Genomic DNA, 25,335 nt, shown 5'->3' on the forward strand with positions numbered 1-25,335 from the left:
TGCAGAGGCTGACACTTCTGCCCTCTGGGTCCTCTTACCTGCTCAGCTGAAGTCACACCCTCCTGTCGCTGGCCACTTACCAAACTGGGGTGTGACTGCCTCCTGAAACAAAGCATGCAGGTAACTCTCTCCCTCTCTGATCTGTCATAGTGTCTGCAACTCAACCTCCAGCTCAATGACTCTGAGCCAAAGCTCCTCAAACCGCAGACACTTACTGCAGGCATGCTTACCCCGGTAAAAGCAGTATCCATGAGCTCCCACATGCTGCAGCCTTGACACATCACCCGTTATGATCTTTTGCTAATTGCTTCACTTTATTCAATTACTTATTTTCTTTTAGATATTAATCTTATCACAAATTGTAGGTCAAATTGAAACCTTCGGAAAATAGACCTTGACCACTTACCGGATGTTAACCAAATACTCACCAGCTCATCTCGTCCCCTGTAGAAACCAGTTCCTACAGGGCAAGCTTAGAAAAGCAAAGGAGTATCCTCCTGTCCTCCCCACCAAACTCCCTCTACTGACCAACTTCCACACACTGTCAAAACCTGTACTCAAAGCTGGTCGCACAGTGTGTGTCTGAATTTATATGTTGTGAACAAAGGGACAAGCTGAGCTCAGGTACAAGACAAAGTCCTTGGAAATTCCTTACTATTCCGTATCCTGTGACCTGGAAATGCTTCTTCGTTAGTGGTGCCTCATGCTGGTGACTGTGCATATTCCGGGACGTTCTAACAATCAAAAAACAGGAAATGAGCTTGCAGAAGGAACGTCATTTTGATTACAAAAAACATAGAACAGTACAGCACAGAACAGGCCCTTCGGCCCACGATGTTGTGCCGAGCTTTATCTGAAACCAAGATCAAGCTATCCCACTCCCTATCATCCTGGTGTGCTCCATGTGCCTATCCAATAACCGCTTAAATGTTCCTAAAGTGTCTGACTCCACTATCACTGCAGGCAGTCCATTCCACACCCCAACCACTCTCTGCGTAAAGAACCTACTTCGGACATCCTTCCTATATCTCCCACCATGAACCCTATAGTTATGCCCCCTTGTAATAGCTCCATCCACCCGAGGAAATAGTCTTTGAACATTCACTCTATCTATCCCCTTCATCATTTTATAAACCTCTATTAAGTCTCCCCTCAGCCTCCTCCGCTCCAGAGAGAACAGCCCTAGCTCCCTCAACCTTTCCTCATAAGACCTACCCTCCAAACCAGGCAGCATCCTGGTAAATCTCCTCCGCACTCTTTCCAGCACTTCCACATCCTTCTTATAGTGAGGTGACCAGAACTGCACACAATATTCCAAATGTGGTCTCACCAAGGTCCTGTACAGTTGCAGCATAACCCCACGGCTCTTAAACTCCAACCCCCTGTTAATAAAAGCTAACACACTATAGGCCTTCTTCACAGCTCTATCCACTTGAGTGGCAACCTTTAGAGATCTGTGGATATGGACCCCAAGATCTCTCTGTTCCTCCAGTCTTCAGAACCCTACCTTTGACCCTGTAATCCACATTTAAATTAGTCCTACCAAAATGAATCACCTCACATTTATCAGGGTTAAACTCCATTTGCCATTTTTCAGCCCAACTTTGCATCCTATCTATGTCTCTTTGCAGCCTACAACAGCCCTCCACCTCATCCACTACTCCACCAATCTTGGTGTCATCAGCAAATTTACTGATCCACCCTTCAGCCCCCTCCTCTAAGTCATTAATAAAAATCACAAAGAGCAGAGGACCAAGCACTGATCCCTGTGGCACTCCGCTAGCAACCTGCCTCCAATCCGAAAATGTTCCATCCACCACCACCTTCTGTCTTCGATCAGACAGCCAGTTACCTATCCAATCGGCCAACTTTCCCTCTATCCCACACCTCCTCACTTTCATCATAAGCCGACCATGGGGGACCTTATCAAACGCCTTACTAAAATCCATGTCTATGACATCAACTGCTCACCTTCATCAACACACTTAGTTACCTCCTCAAAAAATGCAATCAAATTTGTGAGGCACGACTTGCCCTTCACGAATCCGTGCTGACTATCCCGGATTAATCCGCATCTTTCTAAATGGTCGTAAATCCCATCCCTAAGGACCTTTTCCATCAATTTACCAACCACCGAAGTAAGACTAACCGGTCTATAATTACCAGGGTCATTTCTATTCCCTTTCTTAAACAGAGGAACAACATTCGCCATTCTCCAGTCCTCTGGCACCATCCCCGTGGACAGTGAGGACCCAAAGATCAAAGCCAAAGGCTCTGCAATCTCATCCCTTGCCTCCCAAAGAATCCTAGGATATATTTCATCAGGCCCAGGGGACTTATCAACCTTCAGTTTATTCAAAACTGCCAGGACATCCTCCCTCCGAACATCTATTTCCTCCAGCCTATTAGCCTGGAAAATTTCAACTGGAAAACTGAAGATGGACCATCTCCAAGACTTACTCTTTGTGCTCAAGTCTGAAGACATCACCATGTCGAATATGTTGTACAGTGTCACTTGTGTCTGTGAAAGGTGTCAGAGGAGACAATTAATCAACTGACGTGCTCTCTCTCAAAATATTGGTTCACAAATCTCAGTTTTAAATATTTCTTTTTCTAATGCTCATCAATATCTTTCAGCAACACATCAACACAGACAATGGCTAATGCATAATACATACATTATTCAAGGACTCAATTCTAGCACTTATCAAATCCTCAAACAAAAACAACAGCCTGGATTAAATAATTTGACTACATCAAAACCTTCTACATGACTAAACCATTCTGCTGCTTCTATATCAAACCCACATGTTTACCTCCATATGAATGAGCACAAATTCAAACCCTGATTGCAGTTAACAAGCAGGACAGGATTGACAATAGAGTCTGAACACACACCCAAACAGTGTGAAGTCAATGGAAACACTAAGTAGAAGCAGGCAAAGTGCTAGAGTCAAATGACAGCACATATAACTGGAGGCAGCCCGCTGACTTGGATGGGGAATTGGTATGGAGGAAGGAGAGACAGTAGAAATAATGAGTATGTAGTCAAATTAACAATTTGTGACTTGTGCATACCCAAGGATTTATAATCACTGCTTTGTACTTTACTTATCAATGACTTTGCGAGGGAAGAGGCTACCTCGCTGAATATGTTTAAAGCGCGGATGGATGGATTCCTGATCGGTAAGGGAATTAAGGGTTATGGGGATCAGGCGGGTAAGTGGTACTGATCCACGTCAGATCAGCCATGATCTTATTGAATGGCGGGGCAGGCTCGAGGGGCTAGATGGCCTACTCCTGCTCCTATTTCTTATGTTCTTATGGAAGAGAGAAGAGAGCCATATACACAAGTTTGCTGCTGACATTTAGTTATTTGTCATGGTAAAGAGAACAAAGAACAAAGAAAATTACAGCACAGGAACAGATCCTTCTGCTCTCCAAGCCTGCGCTGATCACGTTTACCTATCTACCTTATATCCCTCTCTTCCCCGTTTGTTCATATGTTTATCAAGATTAAGTCTTAAACGTGGCGAACGTAACTGTCTCACTTGGCAGTGCATTCCAGGCCCCCACCACAGTTTGTGTAAAAACTTCCCCTGCACATCTTCACTGAATCTTTCCCCTTTATCATGAACTTGTGCTCCCTTGTAATTGTCATTTCTACCCTGGGAAAAAGCTTCCAACTGTTCACCCTATCCACACCCCTCATAATTTTATAAACTTTTATCAGGTCGACCCTCAGACTCCGTCTTTCCAGGGAGAACAATCCCAGTTTATTCATTTCTCCTCGAAGCTAAGCCCCTCCATACCAGGCAACATCCTGGTAAATCTTTTCTGTACTCGCTCCAAAGCCTCCACGTCCTTCTGGTAGTGTGGTGACCAGAATTGGACACAGTATTCCAAATGTGGCGTAACCAACGTTTTATATAACTGTAACATAATTTGCTGACTTTTATACTCGATGTCCTGTCCGATGAAGACAAGCGTGCCACATGCTTTCTTCACCACCTTTTCCACCTGTGCTGCCACTTTTAAAGATCTGTGGGCCTGTACTCCCAGATCTCTCTGTGTGTTTATGCTCCTGATGGTTCTGCCATTTATTTTATAGCTCCCACCTGTATTAGATCTACCAAAATGCATCACCTCACATTTGTCCGGATTAAATTCCATCTGCCATTCCTCCGCCCAATTTTCCAGCCTATCTGTATCCTGCTGTATTCTCTGACAATCTTCATCACTATCCGCAACTCCGCCAATATTAATATCATCCACAAGCTTGCTAATCAGACCAGCTACGGTTTCTTCCAAATCATTTATGTATATTACAAACAGCAGAGGTCCCAGCACTGATGCCTGTGGAACTCCACTAGTTACAGATCTCCATTCAAGAGGCCTTTCAACATATGAGTCATAGAGTCATAGAGGTTTAAAGCATGGAAACAGGCCCTTCGGTCCAACTTGTCCATGCTGCCCTTTTTTTTTTAAGCCCCCAAGCTAATCCCAATTGCCCGCATTTGGCCCATATCCCTCTATACCATCTTATCCATGTCACTATCTAAATGCTTTTTCATAGAAATCATAGAAATCATAGAAACCCTACAGTGCAGAAGGAGGCCATTCGGCCCATCGAGTCTGCACCGACCACAATCCCACCCAGGCCCTACCCCCACATATTTACCCGCTAATCCCTCTAACCTATGCATCTCAGGGGCAATTTTAACCTGGCCAATCAACCTAACCCGCACATCTTTGGACTGTGGGAGGAAACCGGAGCACCCGGAGGAAACCCACGCAAACACGAGGAGAATGTGCAAACTCCACACAGACAGTGACCCAAGCCGGGAATCGAACTCGGGACCCTGGAGCTGTGAAGCAGCAGTGCTAACCACTGTGCTACCGTGCCGCCACAACATTTTAAAAGACAACATTGTACCCGCCTCAACTACTACCTCTGGCAGCTTGTTCCAGACACTCACCACCCTCTGTATGAAAAAATTGCCCCTCTGAACCCTTTTGTATCTCTCCCCTTAAACTTATTCCCTCGAGTTTTAGACTCCCCTACCTTTGGGAAAAGATATTGACTATCAAGCTAATCTGTGCCCCTCATTATTTTATAGGCCTCTATAAGGTCACCCCTCAGCCTCCTATGCTCCAGAGAAAAAAGTCCCTGTCTAGAAACAGAAACATAGAAAAACTACAGCACAATACAGGCCCTTCAGCCCACAAAGTTGTGCCGAACATGTCCCTCCCTTAGCGATTTCTAGGCTTACCTATAACCCTCTATCTTACTAAGTTCCATGTACTTATCGAAAAGTCTCTTAAAAGACCCTATGGAACTCGCCTCCACCACCGTTGCTGGCAGCTCATTCCACGCACCGACCACCCTCAGTCAAAAACTTACCCCTGACATCTCCTCTGTACCTACTCCCCAGCACCTTAAACCTGTGTCCTCTTGTGGCAACCATTTCAGCCCTAGGAAAAAGCCTCTGACTGTCCACTCGATTAATACCTCTCAACATCTTATACACCTCTATCAGGTCACCCCTCATCCTTCGTCTCTCCAAGGAGAAAAGACCGAGCTCATTCAACCTATCCTCATAAGGCATGCTCCTCAACCCAGGCAACATCCTTGTAAATCTCCTTTGCACCCTTTCTATGGCTTCCAGATCCTTCCTGTAATGAGGCGACCAGAACTGAACACAGTACTCCAAGTGGGGTCTGACCAGGGTCCTATATAGCTGCAACATTATCTCACGACTCCTAAACTCAATTCCTCGATTGATGAAGGCCAGTACACCATACGCCTTCTTAGCCACAGCCTCAACCTGCACAGCTGCTTTGAGCGTCCTATGAACTCGGACCCCAAGATCCATCTGATCTTCCACACTGCCAAGAGTCCTACCATTAATATTCTATTTCACCATCCTATTTGACCTGCCAAAATGAACCACCTCACACTTATCTGGGTTGAACTCCACCTGCCACATCTCCACCCAGTCTTGCATCCTATCAATGTCTCGCTGCAACGTCTGACATCCCTCCACACTATCCACAACACTTCCAACCTTTGTGTCATCAGCAAACTTACCAACCCATCCCTCCACTTCCTCATCCAGGTCATTTATAAAAATCACAAAGAGTAAGGGTCCCAGAACAGATCCCTGGGGCACTCCAGGTAACCGACCTCCATGCAGAATATGACCCATCTATAACCACTCTTTGCCTTCTGTGGGCAAGCCAGTTCTGGATCCATAAAGCAATGTCCCCTTGGATCCCATGCCCCCTCACTTTCTCAATAAGCCTTGCATGGGGCACCTTATCAAATGCCTTGCTGAAGTCCATATATACTACATCTACTGCTCTTCCTTCATCAATGTGTTTAGTCACATCCTCAAAAAATTCAATCAGGCTTGTAAGGCATGATCTTCCTTTGACAAAGCCATGCTGACTACTCTTAATCATAGTATACCTCTCCAAATGTTCTTAAATCCTGCCTCTCGGGATCTTCTCCATCTACTTACCAACCACCGAGGTTAGACTCACTGGTCTACAATTTCCAGGGCTATCTCTACTCCCTTTCTTGAATAAAGGAACATCCGCAATCCTCCAATCCTCCGGAACCTCTCCCGTCTCCAGTGATGATGCAAAGATCATCGCCAGAGGCTCAGCAATCTCCTCCCTCACCTCCCACAATAGCCTGGGGTACATCTAGTCCGGAGCCTGGGATACATCTCATCCGTCTATCCAGCCTCTCCTTATAACTCAAACCATCAAGTCCCGGTAGCATCCTAGTAAATCTTTTCTGCACTCTTTCTAGTTTAATAAGATCCTTTCTATAATAGGGTGACCAGAACTGCACACAGTATTCCAAGTGTGGCCTTACCAATGTCTTATACAACTTCAACAAGACGTCCCAACTCCTGTATTCAATGTTCTGACCGATGAAACCAAGCATGCCGAATGCCTTCTTCACCACTCTGTCCACTTGTGACTCCACTTTCAAGTAGCTATGAACATGTACCCCTAGATCTCTGTTCTGTAACTCTCCCCAACGCCCTACCATTAACTGAGTAAGTCCTGCCCTGGTTCAATCTACCAAAATGCATCAGCTCGCATTTGTCTAAATTAAACTCCATCTGCCATTCGTCAGCCCACTGGCCCAATTGATCAAGATCCCGTTGGAAGATAACTTTCTTCACTGTCCACTATGCCACCAAACTTGGTGTCATCTGCAAAACTTACTAACCATGGCCCCTATATTCTCATCCAAATCATTAATATAAATGACAAATAACAGTGAACCCAGCACTGATCCCTGAGGCACACCGCTGGTCACAGGCCTCCAGTTTGAAAAACAACCCTCTACAACCACTCTCTGGCTTCTGTCAAGAAGCCAATTTTGTATCCATTTAGATACCTCACCCTGGATCCCGTGAGATTTGCAACAACCTACCATGCGGTACCTTGCTAAAGTCCATGTAGAAAACATCAACTGCACTACCCTCAATTATTTTCTTGGTTACCTCTTCAAAAAACTCAATCAAATTTGTGAGACATGATTTTCCACTCACAAAGCCAGGCTGACTGTCCCTAATCAGTCCTTGCATCTCTAAATGCCTGTAGATCCTGTCTCTCAAAATACCTTCCAACAACTTACCCACCACAGATGTGAGGCTCATTGGCCTGTTGTTCCCAGGCTTTTCCCTGCAGCCCTTTTTAAACAAAGGCACAACATTTGCCACTCTCCAATCTTCAGGCACCTCACCCGTGACTATCGATGATTCAAATATCTCGGCTAGGGGACCCGCAATTTCCTCCCTAGCCTCCCACAATGTCCTGGGATACACTTCATCGGGTCCCGGGGATTTATCTACCTTGATGCGCTTTAAGACTTCCAGCACCTTCTTCTCTGTAATAAAGTTTTAAAGTGGTTTAAAGTTTTAAAGTTTATTTATTAGTGTCACAAGTAGGCTGACATTAACAGTGCAATGAAGTTACTGTGGAAATCCCCTACTCGCCACACTCCAACACCTGTGTGGGTACAGTGAGGGAGAATTTAGCATGGCCAATGCACCTAACCTACATATCTTTTGGACTGTGGAAGGAAACTAGAGCACCCGGAAGAAACCTACACAGACACGGGGAGAACGTGCAGACTCCATACAGACAGTGACCCAAGCCGGGAATCAAATCCCAGTCCCTAGTGTTGCGGCAGCAGTGTTAACCGCTGTGCCACCCATTTAACACCATTGGATAAGACCATGGCTGATCTGACTGTGATCAAACTCCTCTCCTCATGGCTCAGCATTTGATTTGAGCTATTTAAAGCTGCGCACCAACATTTCTCGGTTATCCTTATGAATTTAGTAAACATAGAACATAGAACATTACAGCGCAGAACAGGCCCTTCGGCCCACGATGTTGCACCGACCAGTTAAAAAAAAAAACTGTGACCCTCCAACCTAAACCAATTTCTTTTCGTCCATGAACCTATCTACGGATCTCTTAAACGCCCCCAAACTAGGCGCATTTACTACTGATGCTGGCAGGGCATTCCAATCCCTCACCACCCTCTGGGTAAAGAACCTACCCCTGACATCGGTTCTATAACTACCCCCCCTCAATTTAAAGCCATGCCCCCTCGTGCTGGATTTCTCCATCAGAGGAAAAAGGCTATCGCTATCCACCCTATCTAAACCTCTAATCATCTTATATGTTTCAATAAGATCCCCTCTTAGCCGCCGCCTTTCCAGCGAAAACAATCCCAAATCCCTCAGCCTCTCCTCATAGGATCTCCCCTCCATACCAGGCAACATCCTGGTAAACCTCCTCTGCACCCTCTCCAAAGCCTCCACATCCTTCCTGTAATGTGGGGACCAGAACTGCACACAGTACTCCAAGTGCGGCCGCACCAGAGTTGTGTACAGTTGCAACATAACGCTACGACTCCTAAATTCAATCCCCCTACCAATAAACGCCAAGACACCATATGCCTTCTTAACAACCTTATCTACTTGATTCCCAACTTTCAGGGATCTATGCACACATACACCTAGATCCCTCTGCTCCTCCACACTATTCAAAGTCCTCCCGTTAGCCCTATACTCAACACATCTGTTATTCCTACCAAAGTGAATTACCTCACACTTCTCCGCATTAAACTCCATCCGCCACCTCTCGGCCCAACTTTGCAACCTGTCTAAGTCTTCCTGCAAACTACGACACCCTTCCTCACTGTCTACCACACCACCGACTTTGGTGTCATCAGCAAATTTGCTAATCCACCCAACTATACCCTCATCCAGATCATTAATAAATATTACAAACAGCAGTGGCCCCAAAACAGATCCCTGAGGTACACCACTTGTAACCGCACTCCATGATGAATATTTACTATCAACCACCACCCTCTGTTTCCTATCCGCTAGCCAATTCCTGATCCAATTTCCTAGATCACCCCCAATCCCATACATCTGCATTTTCTGCAGAAGCCTACCATGGTGAACCTTATCAAACGAGGGGTATAAATCAGGAGAAAGGTCAAAATGACTAAGAAATAATACTGAACAGCACTGACCCAAGGCTTGATCAGGTTTCCTGACAATCCAAAGGTTGTTGTTATCCTTGTGTAAATAGGCCGTCACCTGAAAGACAGAACAGCAGAAAATGACAAAACATTCACATGTTCGGCACCTGGAACTACAGCATGATTGCTATACCAGTCCAACTAACCTGCTGCTGTCGAGCGCCAACACCTTCAGGATACAGATGCCAGTGGGAATGCAGGTACCCACCTGCAGTACGTACGTTCTTTACAGTAATCACTGATCCATAAGCAATGTCTGTAGCAAGAAAGAGTTGCTGTTAAGCCTGGAATAAAATACCTAGAAAACACCAAGGGAGTGAAAAGCCAATAATAGTGGCCACAAATCTCTGATGGACACATAGTCATGTGCTAGCCTGGCAACCTACAATTCAACAAATAAGCTTTTAATAGCCAGGCTGTTCAGGAGTGAAGTAGGTAGCATATCTTCATCAACAGAAATCTGGAACTATTTCCACAAAAGGCTCGAGCACAGTAAAGCTTTCAAGACTTTCCACAACACCACACAACCCTGCCACAGCAACCTCTGCAAGACATGCCGGATCATCAACACGGATGCCATCATCTCACGTGAGAACACCATCCACCAGGTACACGGTACATACTCTTGCAACTCGGCCAACATACCCCAACAGCCCAAGGGAAGTGGGAGAACGGATATGTCAGGAGATAATGGATAGGTGCAGGAAAAATAGGGTTGTTGTAGTGGGAGACTTCAATTTCCCTGGGATAGACTGGAAATCGTGTAGGGCTGGGAGTCTGAATGGGGAGGAATTTGTAAAATGCGTACAGGAAGGTTCTTTGGAACAATATGTAGATAACCCGACTAGAGAGGGGGCTATACTGGACCTAGTACTAGGGAATGAGCCCGGTCAGGTCTTCAAAGTTTCGGTAGGGGAACATGTGGCAAATAGTGACCACAATTCTGTTAGCTTTAGGATAGTGATGGAAAAGGATGAGTGGTGTCCCAAGGGTAAGGTGTTGGATTGGGAGAAGGCTAACTTTAGTGGGATCAGGCAGAAATTGGCAGCTGTTGATTGGGAGAGGCTGTTTGAGGGTAAATCCACATCTGGCATGTGGGAGTCTTTTAAGGAACAGTTGTTCGGGCTGCAGGATAGGCATGTGCCTGTAAAAAGGAAGGAAAGGAAGGGTAGGATTCGAGAACCGTGGATAACCAGGGAAATTGAGGGATTGGTCAAAAAGAAAAGAGAGGCGTACGTTAGGTCCAGGCAGCTAAAAACGGAGGGAGCTCTGGAGGAATACAAAGAAAGTAGGAAAGAACTCAAATGAGGAATTAGAAGGGCAAAAAGGGGGTCACGAAATGTCCTTGGCAGACAGGATTAAGGAGAAGCCCAAGGCATTTTATTCATACGTTAGGAACAAAAGGGTTGTCAGGGAAAAAATCGGACCTCTCGGGGACAAAAGTGGGGAATTATGCTTAGAGCCCAAAGAAGTAGGGGGGATCCTAAATGAATACTTTGCGTCGGTATTCACAAAGGAGAGGGATGTGTTGACTGGGAGTGTCTCAGAGGGGAGTGTTGACCCATCAGAGAAAATCTCCATTACAAGGGAGGAAGTGTTAGGTTTTTTAGGGAATATAAAGACTGACAAATCCCCAGGGCCTGATGGAATCTATCCAAGGCTGCTCAGGGAGACGAGAGATGAAATCGCTGGGCCTCTGACGCAAATCTTTGTCTCGTCACTGGACACAGGTGAGGTCCCAGAGGATTGGAGGATAGCTAATGTGGTCCCGTTATTGAAGAAGGGTAGGAAGGATAACCCGGGTAATTATAGGCCGGTGAGCTTGACGTCCGTGGTCGGGAAGTTGTTGGAGAGGATTCTTAGAGATAGGATGTATGCGCATTTAGAAAGGAATAAACTCAATAACGATAGTCAGCATTGTTTTATGAGAGGGAGGTCATGCCTCACTAACCTGGTGGAGTTTTTTGAAGAAGTGACTAGAATGGTTGATGAGGGAAGGGCCGTGGATGTCGTCTATATGGACTTTAGTAAAGCGTTTGACAAAGTCCCTCATGGTAGGTTGGTGCAAAAGGTTGGATCTCATGGGATAAAGGGAGAGGTGGCTAGAAGGGTGGAGAACTGGCTTGGTCACAGAAGACAGAGGGTGGTAGTGGAAGGGTCTTTTTCCGGCTGGATGCCTGTGACTAGTGGTGTTCCGCAGGGCTCTGTATTGGGACCTCTGCTGTTTGTGATTTATATAAACTTTGATCTTTGGGTCCTCGCTGTCCACGGGGATGGTGCCAGAGGACTGGAGAGTGGCAAATGTTGTTCCTCTGTTTAAGAAAGGGAATAGAAATGACCCTGGTAATTATAGACCGGTTAGTCTGACTTCGGTGGTTGGTAAATTGATGGAAAAGGTCCTTAGGGATGGGATTTATGACCATTTAGAAAGATGCGGATTAATCCGGGATAGTCAGCACGGATTTGTGAAGGGCAAATCGTGCCTCACAAATTTGATAGAATTTTTTGAGGAGGTAACTAGGTGTGTTGATGAAGGTAGGGCGGTTGATGTCATATACATGGATTTTAGTAAGGCGTTTGATAAGGTCCCCCATGGTCGGCTTATGATGAAAGTAAGGAGGTGTGGGATAGAGGGAAAGTTGGCCGATTGGATAGGTAACTGGCTGTCTGATCGAAGACAGAGGGTGGTGGTGGATGGAAAATTTTCGGACTGGAGGCAGGTTGCTAGCGGAGTGCCGCAGGGATCGGTGCTTGGTCCTCTGCTCTTTGTGATTTTTATTAATGACTTAGAGGAGGGGGCTGAAGGGTGGATCAGTAAATTTGCTGATGACACCAAGATTGGTGGAGTAGTGGATGAGGTGGAGGGGTGTTGTAGGCTGCAAAGAGACATAGATAGGATGCAAAGCTGGGCTGAAAAATGGCAAATGGAGTTTAACCCTGATAAATGTGAGGTGATTCATTTTGGTAGGACTAATTTAAATGTGGATTACAGGGTCAAAGGTAGGGTTCTGAAGACTGTGGAGGAACAGAGAGATCTTGGGGTCCATATCCACAGATCTCTAAAGGTTGCCACTCAAGTGGATAGAGCTGTGAAGAAGGCATATAGTGTGTTAGCTTTTATTAACAGGGGGTTGGAGTTTAAGAGCCGTGGGGTTATGCTGCAACTGTACAGGACCTTGGTGAGACCGCATTTGGAATATTGCGTGCAGTTCTGGTCACCTCACTATAAGAAGGATGTGGAAGCGCTGGAAAGAGTGCAGAGGAGATTTACCAGGATGCTGCCTGGTTTGGAGTGTCGGTCTGATGAGGAAAGGTTGAGGGAGCTGTTCTCTCTGGAGCGGAGGAGATTGAGGGGAGACTTAATAGAGGTTTATAAAATGATGAAGGGGATAGATCGAGTGAACGTTCAAAGACTATTTCCTCAGGTGGATGGAGCTATTACGAGGGGGCATAACTATAGGGTTCATGGTGGGAGATATAGGAAGGATATCAGAGGTAGGTTCTTCACGCAGAGAGTGGTTGGGGTGTGGAATGGACTGCCTGCAGTGATAGTGGAGTCAGACACTTTAGGAACATTTAAGCGGTTATTGGATAGGCACATGGAGCACACCAGGATGGTAGGGAGTGGGATAGCTTGATCTTGGTTTCAGATGAAGGTCGGCACAACATCGTGGGCCGAAGGGCCTGTTCTGTGCTGTACTGTTCTATGTTCTATGTTCTATAAACGATCTGGAAGAAGGTGTAACTGGGGTGATCAGTAAGTTTGCGGACGACACGAAAATGGCTGGACTTGCAGATAGTGAGGAACATTGTCAGAGGCTACAGAAGGATGTAGATAGGCTGGAAATTTGGGCAAAGGAATGGCAGATGGAGTTCAATCCAGATAAATGCGAAGTGATGCATTTTGGTAGAACTAACGTAGGGGGGAGCTATATGATAAATGGCAGAACCATAAAGGGTGTAGATACGCAGAGGGACCTGGGTGTGCAAGTCCACAGATCCTTGAAGGTGACGTCACAGGTGGAGAAGGTGGTGAAGAAGGCATATGGCATGCTTGCCTTTATAAGATGGGGCATAGAGTATAGAAGTTGGGGTCTGATGTTGCAGTTGTATAGAACGTTGGTTCAGCCACATTTGGAATACTGCGCCCAGTTCTGGTCGCCACACTACCAGAAGGACGTGGAGGCTTTAGAGAGAGTGCAGAGGAGGTTTACCAGGATGTTGCCTGGTATGGAAGGGCTTAGTTATGAGGAGAGATTGGGTAAACTGGGGTTGTTCTCACCGGAAAGACGGAGGATGAGGGGTGACCTAATAGAGGTGCATAAAATTATGAAAGGCATAGATAGGGTGAACGGTGGGAAGCTTTTTCCCAGATCGATGGTGACGTTCACAATGAGTCAAAGGTTCAAGGCGAGGCGCGGGGGGGGGGTTTAAACACGGATATCAGAAGGACGTATTTTACGCAGAGGGTGGCAGGGGCCTGGAATGCGCTGCCGGGCAAGGTTGTGGAGGCGGACACACTGGGAACGTTTAAGACTTATCTAGATAGCCATATGAATGGAGTGGGAATGGAGGGATACAAAAGAATGATCTAGTTTGGACCAGGGAGCGGCGCGGGCTTGGAGGGCCGAAGGGCCTGTTCCTGTGCTGTATTGTTCTTTGTTGTTCTAACATTGTCTACCTGATACGCTGCAGGAAAGGATGTCCCGAGGCATGGTACATTGGGGAGACCATGCAGACGCTACGACAACGGATGAATGAACACCGCTCAACAATCACCAAGCAAGAGTGTTCTCTTCCTGTTGGGGAACACTTCAGCGGTCACGGGCATTCAGCCTCTGATCTTCGGGCAAGCATTCTCCAAGGCGGCCTTCACGACACACGACATTGCAGTGTCACTGAGCAGAGCCTGATAGCCAAGTTCCGCACACAGGAGGATGGCCTCAACCGGGATCTTGCGTTCATGTCACACTATCTGTAACCCCCACGACTTGCCTGGGCTTGCAAAATCTCACTAACTGTCCTGTCTGGAGACAATACACATCTTTTTACACATCTTTACAGGGCGGCACGGTAGCACAGTGGTTAGCACTGCTGCTTCACAGCTCCAGGGTCCCGGGTTCGATTCCCGGCTCGGGTCACTGTCTGTGTGGAGTTTGCACATTCTCCTCGTGTCTGCGTGGGTTTCCTCCGGGTGCTCTGGTTTCCTCCCACAGTCCAAAGATGTGCGGGTTAGGTTGATTGGCCAGGTTAAAAATTGCCCCTTAGTGTCCTGGGATGTGTAGGTTAGAGGTATTAGTGGGTAAAATATGTGGGGGTAGGGCCTGGGTGGGATTGTGGTCGGTGCAGACTCGATGGGCCGAACGGCCTCCTTCTGCACTGTAGGGTTTCTATGATCTTTTTAAACTGTGCTTAATGCTCTCTCCACTCACATTGTCTGTGCCTTTGAGACTTGATTACCTGTAAAAACTCGCATTCCAACCATTATTTTGTAAATTGAGTTTGTGTCTTTATATGCCCTGTTTGTGAACTGAAATCCCACTCACCTGACGAAAGCTAGTGGCTTTTGCTACCAAATAAACCTGTTGGACTTTAACCTGGTGCAGTGAGACTTCTTACTGTGTTTACCCCAGTCCAACGCCGGCATCTCCACATCATCACTGTCCTACAACCAGAGGGCTTCTCAATCCACCAATGGACCAAAAATGTGCGAGTTAGGTGGATTGTCCATACTAAATTAAACTTCTTACTGTGTTTACCCCAGTCCAACGCCGGCATCTCCACATCATACTAAATTATCCATTAGTGTCAGAGGGATTAGCAGGGTCAATATATGGGGTTACAGGGATAGGGCCTGGGTGGGATTATTGTCAGTGCATTCGATGGGCCAAATGGCCTCCTTCTGCACTTTCGGGATTCTATGACCATACAGCGGCCTCCGGCAAGGCTTGAGGAAGTGTGGTCTGCTTTCTGATCAACACCTCTTGCTGCCCAGACGTAACAACACTAGCAAGTTTCTGCTCCCTGGACCTAGAATACCTGACACTAATATGCCGCCCCTTCTACCTTCTGCGAGAGTTTACCTTAGTTATCCGGACAGCAGTTTTCTTCCCACCTCATGCAGATGTGAACACCCTTTGTACGAAATATACACACCACAAATAGCCTGGGGACAAAATATCCTGAGGCCTTACTCATTGTGGCTGGGGACTTTAATCAGGCCAAACTCAAAAGAGTTCTACCAACACGTCTCCTGTTCCAACACAGGCTCAAGCATCCTAGACCACTGCTACACAAATATCAAAAATGCCTACTGCTCTATCGCCCGCCCAGACTTTGGCAAATCAGACCACAAGACTGTGCTCCTGCTCCCGGCTTACAAGCAAAAACTGAAATGGGAGAATCTGTTAAAGAAAGTCGTGCAATGTTGGTCTGAAGAAACGGGTGATCGCCTACAGGATTGCTTAGAGTCAGTGGACTCAATATTTAAAAACTCTGCGACCAGCCTGAACGAGTACACCACTACAGTAACTGACTTCATTAGTAAGTGTGTAGAAGACTTTGTGCCAAAGAAGCAAATCCACGTGTTTCCCAACCGGAAACCATGGATGAACAGGGATATCCACTGCTTGCTGAAGTCCAGGTCTGAGGTGTTCCAAGTCAAGAAACCCTGACCTATACAAGAAATCCAGATATGACCTACGGAGATCCAAAGATGCTAAAAGACAATACCAGACCAAGCCAGAGTCCCAGGTTAGCCACACGGACTCCTGCCAACTATGGCAAGGTCTTCAAGACATAACAGGCTACAAGATGAAGGCATGTAAAATCATCGGCTCCATTGTGCCCCTCCCCAATGAGCTCAACGAATTCTATGCCTGTTTTGAGCAAGAGGTCAGCGAGAGCACGCCCTCCACCCCAAAAAGCCTCGGATGAACCTGTATCCAAGGTCACCATCGCAGACATCAGAGCAGCCTTCTCGAAGGTCAACCCATGGAAAACAACTGGCCCAGATACGGAACCCGGACGAGCACTCAGATCCTGTGTGGAACAGCTGGCGGGGGTCTTCACAGATATCTTTAACCTCTCTTTACACCAATCGGAGTTCCCTACCTGCTTCAAGGTGACAACCATCATCCCTGTAACAAAGAAAAGCCAGACAGCATGCCTTAATGACTATCGTCCGCTGGCTCTGACATCCATCACTATGAAGTGCTTCGAAAGGTTAGTCAGGGCACAAATCAATTCTGGCCTCTTAGATTGCCTGAATCCACTACAATTCACCTATTGGTGCAACAGGTCCACAGCAGACGCCATCTCCCTGGCCCTACACTCAACCTTGGAGCATCTGGATAACAAAGACACCTCTGTCAGACTCCTATTTATTGACTACAGCTCAGCCTTCAACACCATTACTTGTGCGAAATTCATCTCCAAACTCTGTGGCCCAGGGCTAGGCTCCTCCCTCTGTTACTGGATCCTGGACTTCCTAACCCATATACCGCAATCAGTAAGGATCGGCAATAACATCTCCTCCACGATCATCCTCAACACTGGTGCCCCACAAGGCTGTGTTCACAGTCCCTTATTCTACTCCTTATAAACCTATGATTGTGTGACCAAATTCCCCTCCACCTCCATTTTCAGGTTTGTTGACGACACCACCGTAGTGGGTCGGATCTCAAACAATGCTGAGACGGAGTACTGGAAAGAGATAGAAAATCTGGTGAACTGGTGTGATGATAATAATCTCTCCCTCAATGTCAACAAAATGAAGGAGACAGTCACTGACTTCAGGAAGTGTAGTGGAGAACATGCCCCTGTTGAAACGGTTGAGAGCTTCAGGTTTCTTGGTGTCCAGATCACCAACAACCTGTCCTGGTCCCCCCATGCTAACATTACAGTTAAGAAAGTTCATCAGCTCCTCTACTTTCTCAGAAGACCAAGGAAATTCTGCATGTTCGCTACGACTCTCACCAACTTTTACAGATGCACCATAGAAAGCATCTTTTCTGATTATATCACAGCTTGGCATGGCTCCTGCCCTGACCAAGACCGCAAAAAACTACAAAGGGTCGTGAACGAAGCCCAGTCTATCACGCAAACCAGCCTCCCATCCATTGACTCCGTCTACACTTCCCGCTGCCTTGGCAAAGCAGCCAGCATAATTAAGGAGCCCACGTACCCTGGACATTCTCTCTTTCACCTTCTTCTGTCAGGAAAAAGATACAACAGTCTGAGGTCACGTACCAACCAATTCAAGAACAGCTTCTTCCCTGCTATCAGAATTTTGAATGGACCTATCTTGTATTAAGTTGATCTTTCTCTACAACCTAGTTATGACAGTAACATTACATTCTGCACCTCTCCTTTTCTTCTCTATATATGGTATGCTTTGTCTGTATAGCGTGCAAGAAACAATACTTTTCACTGTATACCAATACATGTGACAATAATAAATCAAATCAAATGGGGCTGCTTTTTCGAGATGGTATTAAGCTACTTCAGAGTTGTTGGAGTTGTACTCATTCAGGCAAGCGGAGAGCATTCCTTCACACTGATTTGTGTCTTGTAGATGGTGGGCAGGGTTTTGGGGAGACAAGGTAAGTTACTCACCACAGGATTATGAGCCTCTGACATACTCTTATGGCTGCAGTACTAAAATGGTTGGTCCAGTTCAGTTTGTGATGAATGGTATGTTCCAGGATATTGATAGTGGGGAATTCAGAAATGCTAATGTCGTTGAATGTCAAGGAGCAATGGTTAAGATTCTCTCTTATTGTACATGATCATTGCCTGGCATGAATGTTATTTGCCACTTGTCAGCCTAAGGCTGGATATTGTTAAAGTCTTGCTGCATTTGGACATGGACTGTTTCATTATCTGAGAAGTCACGAATAGTGCTGAACATTGTGCAAACATCCCCATTTCTGACCTTATGACGGAAAGAACGTTATTGATGAAGCAGCTGAAGATGGTTGGACTTAGAACACTACCCTGAGATACTCCTGCACTGATGTCCTGGAACTGAGATGATTGACCTCCAACTGCCACAAACATCTTCATTTGTTCTAGATATAATTCAAATAGCAGAGAGTCTCTCCCCCCCGCTCCCCCCCCACTGCCCCTCAATTCACATTGACCTCAGTTTTCCTAGGGTTCCTTGATGCCATACTTTGTTAAAATGTTGTTTTGATGTCAAGGGCTGTCACTCTCACATCATAGAACATAGAACATAGAACATTACAGCGCAGAACAGGCCCTTCGGCCCACGATGTTGCACCGACCAGTTAAAAAAAAAACTGTGACCCTCCAACCTAAACCAATTTCTTTTCGTCCATGAACCTATCTACGGATCTCTTAAACGCCCCCAAACTAGGCACATTTACTACTGATGCTGGCAGGGCATTCCAATCCCTCACCACCCTCTGGGTAAAGAACCTACCCCTGACATCGGTTCTATAACTACCCCCCCTCAATTTAAAGCCATGCCCCCTCGTGCTGGATTTCTCCATCAGAGGAAAAAGGCTATCACTATCCACCCTATCTAAACCTCTAATCATCTTATATGTTTCAATAAGATCCCCTCTTAGCCGCCGCCTTTCCAGCGAAAACAATCCCAAATCCCTCAGCCTCTCCTCATAGGATCTCCCCTCCATACCAGGCAACATCCTGGTAAACCTCCTCTGCACCCTCTCCAAAGCCTCCACATCCTTCCTGTAATGTGGGGACCAGAACTGCACACAGTACTCCAAGTGCGGCCGCACCAGAGTTGTGTACAGTTGCAACATAACGCCACGACTCCTAAATTCAATCCCCCTACCAATAAACGCCAAGACACCATATGCCTTCTTAACAACCTTATCTACTTGATTCCCAACTTTCAGGGATCTATGCACACATACACCTAGATCCCTCTGCTCCTCCACACTATTCAAAGTCCTCCCGTTAGCCCTATACTCAACACATCTGTTATTCCTACCAAAGTGAATTACCTCACACTTCTCCGCATTAAACTCCATCCGCCACCTCTCGGCCCAACTTTGCAACCTGTCTAAGTCTTCCTGCAAACTACGACACCCTTCCTCACTGTCTACCACACCACCGACTTTGGTGTCATCAGCAAATTTGCTAATCCACCCAACTATACCCTCATCCAGATCATTAATAAATGAAATTCAGCTCTGTTGTCCATGTTTGAACCAAGGCTGTAATGAGGTCAGGAGCTGAGTGACCCTGGCAAACCCAAACTAGGCGTCACTGAGCAGGTTATTGTTGAGCAGGTGCTACTTGATAGCACTGTTGATGAGCCCTTCCATCATTTTACTGATGGGGCAGGAATTTGCCATGTTGAATTGTCCTGCTTTTTGTATAACAAACATAGTTGACTAGTTTTCCACATGATGTCAATGTTGTAGCTGTACTGGAACATCTTGGCTGGGGGTACAAGAAGTTCTGAAGCATAAGTCCTCAGTACTATTGCCAGGTGAATATTGTCATGGCTCGTGGCATTTGCAGCATGCATCACTATCAGCTGTCTTTTCTGTCACGTGGAGTGAACCCAGTTGGCTGAAGATGGCATCTGTGATGGTGGGAAATTCAAGAGGAGGTTGAGTTGGATCAGCCACACAGTACTTCTGGCTGAAGATTGTTGCAAATGCTTCAGCCAAATGCTTCAGCAGATGGAATTTAATCCAGATAAATGCGAAGTGGTGCATTTTGGAAGAAATAATGTAGGGGGGAGTTATACAATAAATGGCAGAGCCATCAAGAGTATAGAAACACAGAGGGACCTAGGTGTGCAAGCCCACAAATCCTTGAAGGTGGCAGCACAGGTGGAGAAGGTGGTGAAGAAGGCATATGGTATGCTTGCCTTTATAGGATGGGGTATAGAGTATAAAAGCTGGAGTCTGATGTTGCAGCTGTATAGAACGCTGGTTAGGCCACATTTGGAGTACTGCGTCCAGTTCTGGTCGCCGCACTACCAGAAGGACATGGTGGCTTTAGAGAGAGTGCAGAGAAGGTTTACCAGGATGTTGCCTGGTATGGAGGAAACCCACGCAGACACGAGGAGAATGTGCAAAGTCCACACAGGCAGTGACCCGAACCGGGAATCGATCCCAGGTCCCTGGAGCTGTGAAGCAGCAGTGCTAACCACTGTGCTACCGTGCCACCCAATCTTCTGCATTGTTGTGCTGGGTTTCCCCATCATTGAGGATTGGGTATTTGTCAGGCCTCTTCCTCCAGTTAGTTGTTTAATTGTCCACCACCATTCACAACTGCCTGTAGCAGGGCTGCAGAGCTTACATTTGACCTAATGGTTTTGGAATCACTTAGCTCTGTCTACTGCATTTTGCTTCCACAGTATGGCATGCAGGTGAGTTCATTTTTCGGTCTGCCTGATGCTGCTCCTGGTCTGTCCTTCTACAGTCTTCCTTGAATCAGGGTTAATCATCTGGCTTGACATTAACAGTAAAGTACAAAATATGCAGGTCCGTGAGGTTACAGATTGTGGTCGAGTACAATTCTGCTGCTGATGATGGCCTAAAGTGCCTCACGAGTTGTGAGCTGTTAGATCTGTTCAGAATTTAACCCATTTAGCATGATGGTAGCACTATAAAACATACTGGGAAAGGCAGAAAGTGTGGAAACAGGACTTGGTCTCCATAATGACTGTGCAATGGTCACTCCTACATGTGTCATGAACAGACACATCGGAGGTCAAGTATGATCTTCCCTCTTTTTGGCTCCCTCACCATCTACCACAGACCCAGTCTAGCAGCTATGTCATTTGGGGCTCTGCCAACTCAGTCTGTAGTGGTCTATTGAGCTATATTTGGTGATGGGCATTAAAGTCTCCACAAAGAGTGCATTCTGCGCCCTTGTCACCCTCGATGTATGCTTCAAGCAGTGTTCAACATGGAAGAGTAGTGAATCATCAGCTGGGGGCAGGGCTGGGGCATACACAGAAACAGCAGGAGCTTTCCTGATGCCTTGAGACTGCATGAGATCCACGGTCAATGTTAAGGACTCCCAGGGCAGCTCCCTCTCGTTTGTCTGTTTATCTCTGTGCCACCACCTCTGGTGGGTTTGTCCTGTTGGTGGGACAGCACTTAGTCAGGAATGATGATGCCGGACAATGGCAAACCCAGCCCTGTTGACCCTGCTAGATCCTTCTTATTCGCATCTGAGGGCTTGTGCCAAAAATGTGAGTCAAGCAAAAGCCTGACAATCATTCTCATGGAATCACATTGGGGTGGGATCAGGATTTTGAATTTGATGATCAGCCATGATAATGAATGGCAGAGAAGGCTTAAAGGGCCGAATGGACTATGCCTGCTTTTATTTTCTACGTATGTTTCTATATATATCATGCTAGTTTTGTGCCTGGGGAACTTCCACTGTCAGCCAATACTGGGTTCCATCTTCTTTCACAATCCAGGATGTACCTCCCAACAAAGCCATTTCTCAGTAGCTCCCACTTGTCATCCCTTGGAATCTGAACTCTTTCACCAACACCACCCATACAGGGATCTCCTCCCAACACAAGGATCACAATTCCTGTTTACAACTTCAATTAATGATTTGCCCAGGATTTGCTGGAAAGTTGGATGCAGCTTGGCTATTTATTTCAGCAACTGCCCGAAACAGTTAGTATTTAAGAAACACGTACATTCTGGCATCGATGCATTGTGCAAGTTGTTGCCAATCAGACGAGACTGAAATGCAGAGCTGAAAAATCCATCACCAGGACCACTGAAAAGACAAAAAAGAAAAGATGTGAGCTACCAACACACCAGCAATTCCTGTTTGATTATAGAACAGAAACACTATCCAATTATATAGTTACTTCATTTCTGGGTGACTGAGGGGACTACAGTACACTTAATGGGTGCAAACATTTACTCCCACCTTTACCCTGCACTCAGTACCAGCCTCAGATTCTGCCGGCCATTAATAAAAGGCACCAAGATTCCAGAAAGTGGCAGACTCTCCTGAGGGTGGCCATCTGCCAAAAGCTACCACATTATTAAGTTGTTTCCAATCCAACCATCAGCATTAATCTTCCTCAATCCTCTTAATTACAATCACCACATTGTCAGCTAGTCGCTATTCTTCCGTCAAAGGCATTGTGCTACGTTTGGGCTGTTTTCACACAGTTACTCTGTTAGAAAATGAGAAATTACATCACATTTCCTGATATAATAAGACAAAGTCAGCATGGATTTACAAAGGGGAAATCATGCTTGATGAATCTATTGGAATTCTTTGAGAATGTAACTAGTAAAGTTGACTGAGGAGAACCAGTGGATGTGGTTTATTTAGATTTTCAGAAGGCTTTCAACAAGGTCTCAGCGAGGGGTCACGGGCTCAAGGTGAGAGGGGCGAAGTATAACTCAGATATTAATGGGATGTTTTTTACACAGAGGGTGGTGGGGGCCTGGAATGCGCTGCCAAGTAGGGTGGTGGAGGCAGACACGCTGACATCATTTAAGACTTACCTGGATAGTCACATGAGCAGCCTGGGAATGGAGGGATACAAACGATTGGTCTAGTTGGACCAAGGAGCGGCACAGGCTTGGAGGGCCGAAGGGCCTGTTTCCTGTGCTGTACTGTTCTTTGTTCTTTTGTCTCACGTGGCAGATTACTATGTAAAGTTAAAGCACATGGGATTGCAGATAGTGTCTTGAGATGGATAGAAAGCTGGTTAGCAGCAAGGAAGCAAAGAGTTGGCACAAATAGATCTTTTTCCATTGGCAGGCAATGACGAGTGGGGTACTGCAGGGATCTGTGCTAGGACCCCAACTGTACACATCATATATTAATGATTTGAAAGACGGAACTAAATGTACTCTCCCCAGATTTGCAGAGGATATAGAGTTTGGTGAGAGGTGAGCTGTGAGGGGGATGCAGAGATGCTTCAGCATGATTTGGACAGGCTGAGTGAGTGGGCATCTGCACGGCAGATGCAGCATAATGTGGATAAATGTGAGGTTATCCACTTCGGTAGCAATAATAGGAAGGCAGATTATTACTTGAATAGGAGTAAATTGAGAGAGGGGGATACCCAATGAGACCTTGGGGTCCTCATGCATCAGTAGCTGAAAGTAAGCACGCAGATAAAGCAAGCAGTGAAGGAGGAAAATGGTATGTTGGCCTTCATAGCGAGAGGATTTGAGAATAGGGATATGGTTGTTTCACTGCAATTGTATGGGGTGTTGGTAAGGCCACATCTGGAATATTGTTTGCAGTTTTGGTGTCCTTATCTGAGGAAAGATGTCCTTGCTATAGAGGGAGCACAGCAAAGGTTTACCAGGCTGATCCCTGGGATGGCAGGACTGTCATATGAGGAGAGACTGAACATAAGAACATAAGAACATAAGAAATAGGAGCAGGAGTAGGCCATCTAGCCCCTCGAGCCTGCCCCGCCATTCAATAAGATCATGGCTGATCTGACGTGGATCAGTACCACTTACCCGCCTGATCCCCATAACCCTTAATTCCCTTACCGATCAGGAATCCATCCATCCGCGCTTTAAACATATTCAGCGAGGTAGCCTCCACCACCTCAGTGGGCAGAGAATTCCAGAGATTCACCACCCTCTGGGAGAAGAAGTTCCTCCTCAACTCTGTCTTAAACCGACCCCCCTTTATTTTGAGGCTGTGTCCTCTAGTTTTAACTTCCTTACTAAGTGGAAAGAATCTCTCCGCCTCCACCCTATCCAGCCCCCGTATTATCTTATAAGTCTCCATAAGATCCCCCCTCATCCTTATAAACACCAACGAGTACAAACCCAATCTCCTCAGCCTCTCCTCATAATCCAAACCCCTCATCTCCGGTATCAACCTGGTGAACCTTCTCTGCACTCCCTCCAATGCCAATATATCCTTCCTCATATAAGGGGACCAATACTGCACACAGTATTCCAGCTGCGGCCTCACCAATGCCCTGTACAGGTGCATCAAGACATCCCTGCTTTTATATTCTATCCCCCTCGCAATATAGGCCAACATCCCATTTGCCTTCTTGATCACCTGTTGTACCTGCAGACTGGGCTTTTGCGTCTCAAGCACAAGGACCCCCAGGTCCCTTTGCACGGTAGCATGTTTTAATTTGTTTCCATTGAGATAGTAATCCCATTTGTTATTATTTCCTCCAAAGTGTATAACCTCGCATTTCTCAACGTTATACTCCATTTGCCATATCCTCGCCCACTCACTCAGCCTGTCCAAATCTCTCTGCAGATCTTCTCCGTCCTCCACACGATTCACTTTTCCACTTATCTTTGTGTCGTCTGCAAACTTCGTTACCCTACACTCCGTCCCCTCCTCCAGATCATCTATATAAATGGTAAATAGTTGCGGCCCGAGTACCGATCCCTGCGGCACGCCACTAGTTACCTTCCTCCAACCGGAAAAACACCCATTTATTCCGACTCTTTGCTTCCTGTCGGATAGCCAGTCCCCAATCCACTTTAACACACTACCCCCAACTCCGTGTGCCCTAATCTTCTTCTTGAATCGGTTAGGATTGTATTCAATGAAGTTTAGAAGAGTGAGGGAATCTCATAGAAACTTATAAAATTCTAACAGAGTTAGACATGGTAGATTCAGAAAGACAGTTTCCAATGGTGGGGAGTCCAGCACCAGGATCATAGTTTGAGGATAAGGGGTAAAGCTTTTAGAACGGAGGTGAAGAGAAATTTCTTCACCCAGAGTGGTGAATCTGTGGAATTCACTACCAT

At 46.2% G+C, this 25,335-nt stretch overlaps 1 protein-coding gene across 4 annotated transcripts in view; it reads right to left on the reverse strand.

Moving 5' to 3' along the window:
• pomt2 (protein-O-mannosyltransferase 2) overlaps positions 1-25,335 on the reverse strand; it is a 181,322-nt gene that overhangs the window by 101,482 nt on the left and 54,505 nt on the right. For all 4 annotated transcript variants that reach the window (XR_013500072.1, XR_013500073.1, XM_078234589.1 and 1 more), the window contains exons 8-12: positions 22,263-22,345; positions 9,736-9,845; positions 9,581-9,647; positions 2,461-2,521; positions 656-734 (exon numbers count right to left, since the gene is read on the reverse strand). Coding sequence is in view for 2 of the 4 variants with exons in the window: in XM_078234589.1 (XP_078090715.1) it covers positions 656-734; positions 2,461-2,521; positions 9,581-9,647; positions 9,736-9,845; positions 22,263-22,345 (400 nt within the window). In the remaining 2 variants the exon portion in view is untranslated. The remainder of the gene's footprint in view (positions 1-655; positions 735-2,460; positions 2,522-9,580; positions 9,648-9,735; positions 9,846-22,262; positions 22,346-25,335) is intronic.

This window comes from Mustelus asterias, chromosome 18 (assembly GCF_964213995.1).
Source record: "Mustelus asterias chromosome 18, sMusAst1.hap1.1, whole genome shotgun sequence".
Lineage (NCBI taxonomy): Eukaryota > Metazoa > Chordata > Chondrichthyes > Carcharhiniformes > Triakidae > Mustelus > Mustelus asterias.